At 48.3% G+C, this 5,181-nt stretch overlaps 2 protein-coding genes across 2 annotated transcripts in view; one reads left to right on the top strand and one right to left on the bottom strand.

Moving 5' to 3' along the window:
* The window catches only part of Pmar_PMAR005758 (hypothetical protein), a gene marked incomplete at both ends in the record, with an annotated part of 1,702 nt that extends 1,414 nt beyond the window's left edge, over positions 1 to 288 (bottom strand). Inside the window, one exon of the mRNA XM_002785395.1 lies at positions 221 to 288. Coding sequence (XP_002785441.1) covers positions 221 to 288 — 68 coding nt within the window. The remainder of the gene's footprint in view (positions 1 to 220) is intronic.
* Positions 289 to 1,470: 1,182 nt separating this feature from the next.
* The window catches only part of Pmar_PMAR005757 (conserved hypothetical protein), a gene marked incomplete at both ends in the record, with an annotated part of 7,025 nt that continues 3,314 nt past the window's right edge, over positions 1,471 to 5,181 (top strand). Inside the window, 5 exons of the mRNA XM_002785394.1 lie at positions 1,471 to 2,811; positions 2,917 to 2,969; positions 3,234 to 3,369; positions 3,723 to 4,214; positions 4,283 to 4,359. Coding sequence (XP_002785440.1) covers positions 1,471 to 2,811; positions 2,917 to 2,969; positions 3,234 to 3,369; positions 3,723 to 4,214; positions 4,283 to 4,359 — 2,099 coding nt within the window. The remainder of the gene's footprint in view (positions 2,812 to 2,916; positions 2,970 to 3,233; positions 3,370 to 3,722; positions 4,215 to 4,282; positions 4,360 to 5,181) is intronic.

Genomic DNA, 5,181 nt, shown 5'->3' with positions numbered 1-5,181 from the left:
ACGTAAACATGAGCAAGATCATTGATCCTTGATTTTAATCAGCCGCTGAATCCGATTCATGATCCTTAATCACGATTCAAGATTCAAATCTATACTCAATGGCTGATTCAGAGTTTTTGACACTGAGACAGAGTATTTCATCAATTCGAGATTAAATACTCAGAGTTGGGATTTTTACTCATGATTCGAGATTAATTCTCAGGAGTCGAGATTCTTTTACTCAACCTCAAAGCTGCTCAGATTCAAGATCGCAATCTCACCTTGAGCATGATCCGGGATCATACTCATGATGCACAAGCTCACAGTTTAACACGGGGATTAATCTTGATTCTGATTCTCGACCTTGATTCACAACTTCAGCGCGCGCCACGGTAGACCTTCTCAGCTCCTCACGAGTAGGTTTTTAGAATGACTGTACCGGGGGATAGAACCTCGGTTTCGGCCAAGTGAAAGCTTATCCCTAACCAGTTGAGCTACGAGATTATACGATATAGCACGGTGCAAGGAGGTATAGCGCACGTAGCACATACGCACGAGTATTAATATGCCCCTGTCCAGGAACAGAACCCCGGATTCGAGCATGTGAAAGTATTAGCTTAACCAGTTCAGCTATGAGATCATACGGTACAGAGTGGTGTATGGAGGTAAATCCCCCCACTGGTCCCAGTGCCTGATCGTGGCGTGGGGGTCACTGGCCAAGGTTGGTCAGATCGAAACTGGGGCCGGCTTGCCATCACTCATACATCCACTCTACGAGTGTGACCGAGGATGGCTCGATGACGGAGTTAGTCCCCACTTAGCTATATTACGTGTTATCGATCTTTCTAGTGTCAATTAAATATAAGTCATGTAGCAATTTTATCGTGGTATGTCGTGGACACGACAAACTCTAACGGTCCTCTCCTACAACGTTGGTGGTTTGCAGTCTAGCCGTTTGGAACTCTTACGGTATCTTAAATTGGCGAAGGTAGATGTGGTATGTCTTCAAGAAACCCATCATTCGGAGACGAGTCCTCTAAAATTCCCAGGCTATTCGGTGGCACATATTATATGTGACATATACCGGAGGCAAGACTAGCAGCACGGGGGAGACTAAGCGGTGGTCTAGTCTGCTTGATCCGTAAGGGCATTACATATCGTACCACACACCAGTCTACATATAACGACACCCAGAACACGTATATGGCATTGGGGGTTACCTTACTAAACCTACCGCATTCCGACTTGGTTACTATTTGTAACATATATCTCCGACCAGCAATGGACTTAACAACTGTTGACCTGCCACAAATTATCTCTCCTCAAGTTCTAGTGGTGGGAGACCTCAACGCACACCATCCAGAGTGGGATACATCATCCACCCCCCACGATGACGCGGGGGATCGAGGGAATATACTACGCGATTGGATACATGGCTTACACCTCCGGGTTATTCAAAACACAGTGGATATACCAACCTATGTGGGACCCATGGGTAGCTCAACTATCGACGTGGCAGCAGTCTCCAAGACCCTCCGAGGTCGAGTTATCAGCAACGTCTTGCAAAATGCTCTTGCAAACTCAGATCATTCACCATTGAAGATTCGCTGGTCTCTTTCTACACAACCATTATTTTTCCCGAGACCACCCCCGAGAGTATCTAAGTGGAATTACGCCAAAGCCTCATGGGAAGAATATCGGACAAAACTGGATACTTATTTACAACATATCTGCTGGGAGGGAACAGTTGATAATATTAATACTTCTATCGTCCGAGCTATAAAGGATGCGGCGAAGACTACCATCCTTAGATATAGGAGACCGACATACAAGCCCTATTGGAACCGCACATTGGAGTCCCTACGGCTTCGGAAAAACCGAATTCGCCGGGTGATTCATGCACGAGTACGAGCAGGTCTACCCTGGGATATATTACGACGCCATCTATGGGAGACCCAAAGAGAGTACTCTAGAGAGTTGAGATCAGCACAGCGACAGCAGTGGGATACATTTACTTCATCCATATCTCTCGTGAAGCGCCGAGAGTGGAAAGCGGTCCGAACATTGGCATTCGGGTCAACCGTCCAGCAAGCCATTTATGTGGATGGTGTTACGGGAAAGCAAGCAGCACAACGCTACTCCCTCTACATGGCACAGGATATCTATCGCAGTCGATTTTCGAACCGCAAGTGCAGGAAGTGGTCTCGTCAAGCGTGGAGTCTACATCGAAAACAACGAGAAACCTACAGCCGAGCTCGGATGGAGTGGGCAACACTAACTGAGCAGGATCGATATGCACTCCCGTATCAAGAACAAGCCCAAGTAGTACAGGGTTCCGCATTCACTCGGTCAGAGTTCCGTAGAGCACTACACCATCTAAACAAATCTACAGCACCAGGCCCAGATGAGATCTCGGCACAACTCGTAGCAGAAGGATCCGAGCTACTACACAATAGCTTCCTTCGACTTCTGAACATAACACTAACGACTTCACAAATACCGAGGGCATGGAGAACCTCACGAATTATTGTTATTAAGAAGACACGCGGAGAAGCTACCCAGGCGACAGCAAGTGACTACAGACCTATCTCCATCACCAATGTTATGGCACGCTTGGCAGAGTCGATGGTGGTCTATCGTATGGAATGTCAGTTGGAACGAGAAGCCCCCTCACCAATATCCCCAGGCCTAGATGAACATCAACATGGATTTAGACCAGCCAGAAGTGTGGAGGAACAAGTAGCTTACATCCACTCCTCGGTCCAGCAGGAGATCGAATCAAATCGGATAACTGCCTTCATTTCTTTAGACTGGACGAAAGCTTATGATACGGTTACACTACCTATCTTATTCTACCAATTACTCTCTCTATCACTACATATATCACTATGCTCTTGGATTTGGTCCTTCTTGCGAGGAAGACATTTTTACGTTGAGATAGATGGAGCGAAGTCAAAATCCCGCAAACAACACCACGGCCTACCTCAAGGGTGCGTAGCGTCCCCGTTGTTATGGTCTATATATCTGAACCCACTTGTTCGTATACTAGCATCATTATGTACGGCCGAGACTCACCCAGCACATAAACTACTAGGAGTCGCCGCATTTGCAGATGATCTCTGTCTATGGTGTTCTGGAACCACCCAGGAAGGAGCTGATTATCGTCTCAATCATGCACTCCATATCATTCAACAGTGGGCTCAGGAAAATGGTATGGCCCTTTCCCCAGGAAAGACTGGACTTATATACTTTAGACGGAGTAGACGCCGATCTATCCACCCAAGCACGGTCACCATTGACAACACAACTGTCGACCCGCAAGAGAGCCTACGCATCTTGGGTGTCTATTTCGACTCAACATTGACTTGGAAGCCTTATGTGGACCGGCTGGTAAGAGGAGTACGGCAACGCGCTATGGTACTACGAAGACTTTCCGCTACGCCAACAAAACTGATACGACAATTATTCCGCCAGTTTATACAATGGGTTTTCACATGGGGAAGCTCAGCATGGATTTTTGGTATGCCCATGACACGGTGGAGACAACTCGAAGGATGTTATCACGCAGCTATCAAGGCCCTTTTGACTGCCGTCTATGGTCTTCGCCAGAAATGTGTAAACGACTAACTGAACAACCCTCACTCAAAGCCCTTATTACTTCTCATTGCGAGACTACATTGGAACGGGTCAGCCGGATACGAACATCCCCACTCCAACAAAGATGCCGAAGACGGTGTTTACAGGATGTCCTAGAACCAGCACAAGATCACATACGGCTCTACGCTAGCTTAGCCCATTATGCTGCCTCAAAGCACAACCACCTATTCACATCGCCGTCTCAACCCTTATATCACTATCCCCCAGTGCCACCTGGTCTAGCTACCGCCCCGTGGAGGGGGTGTCTGACTCTTAAGGAGACACTTCCGAAGAACCCACTTCCTATCGACTACAGACAGGCCATCACAGCCACCTTAGATGACTATGCAGCCCACCAGTATACTATGTTACTTATTGATGGGTCGTATCACCAAGACGAGATACATCATTTCGGTAATCGAGCAGGTTATGCCTGGTCCTTCTCAACATCTACTACATCCCTACACCCACCTCAGCACACCTTTACCGTTGTCTCGACTGGCGAGGGATCCCTTGGTCCTCATATCTACAGCTCCTTCGATGCAGAGCTCTGGGGAATCTACTACGCATTACGTCAACTGCTTGATGATCCAGACCAGGTCTGGACACCACCTGTCGGAGGTCCTCCGACAGGTCCTACAACAGTCATCTGGACTATGCATAGTAGGCGACAACAAAGCAGTTCTTCAAGCACTTACGACTGGATGGTTACAATCCTCGCCAGAACGCGAGATTATCTGGAAGGTACTACCTCTGCTTCTCCAAGTCTGGTCACTTCTTCATCCTCGGGCGCGATACGCAGAGGGTTCACTCACGCTCCAATGGATAAAGGCTCACGTGGGTTTTGGACCCCATGATGCGGTAGATGAACGAGCTCGAGCCCAAGTACTCATGCCACCAGTCTTCCCTCGAGCAACGTGGAGACTCCACGGTGGAGTAGCACTCTCGCTCGCCTCCGTCTCCAACAACGCCATCGCCTGCACGAGGAATGCTCACCTTTGCCAGGAGAACCGGTACCAGAGTCTCCGGCCGCTCATCTACGCTACTCTTGGAATACTGATGCCCTGCACACCTTCACCCGCAACGACCAGAGTCTATTGTACCGCCTACGGCTTGGTGTGCTCCCATTTACCCGACCCTCTACGTGCCCAGCATGTCATAGTGCTCCGCACTCAATACAACACCTACTACTTTCATGCCCGGCCTTCTTGCAACATCATCCCCGTCATTTCCCGGTTAGCATCCCCCCTACGGATATTAACCATTACTTATTTCAACTGCTCTACACCGACAAGGAGTCTATGCAACAGGCATTGAGCATTGCTAAACTTTCTCGTTGCCTCATTTAGCTGTCTCAACCTCTATTCTACCGTACACATCATACCATTTACCTCATACCCTTTACCTAACTTCAGCATTCATTCATTGCTTTTCTTACTCATTCATTGTTTTCTTGGGGAGCTGTCGTTGAGCCTCTCGCGACCACTGGAGTCGGCGATTGTATGTTTAAGGGCGATAGGCCACTAGGCCCGTAATGCCCGGCACCAGTTACACATACACACACAC

Source organism: Perkinsus marinus (genome assembly GCF_000006405.1).
Source record: "Perkinsus marinus ATCC 50983 genomic scaffold scf_1104296932546, whole genome shotgun sequence".
NCBI lineage: Eukaryota > Perkinsozoa > Perkinsida > Perkinsidae > Perkinsus > Perkinsus marinus.
This window is presented reverse-complemented; position numbering and strand designations above follow the sequence as displayed.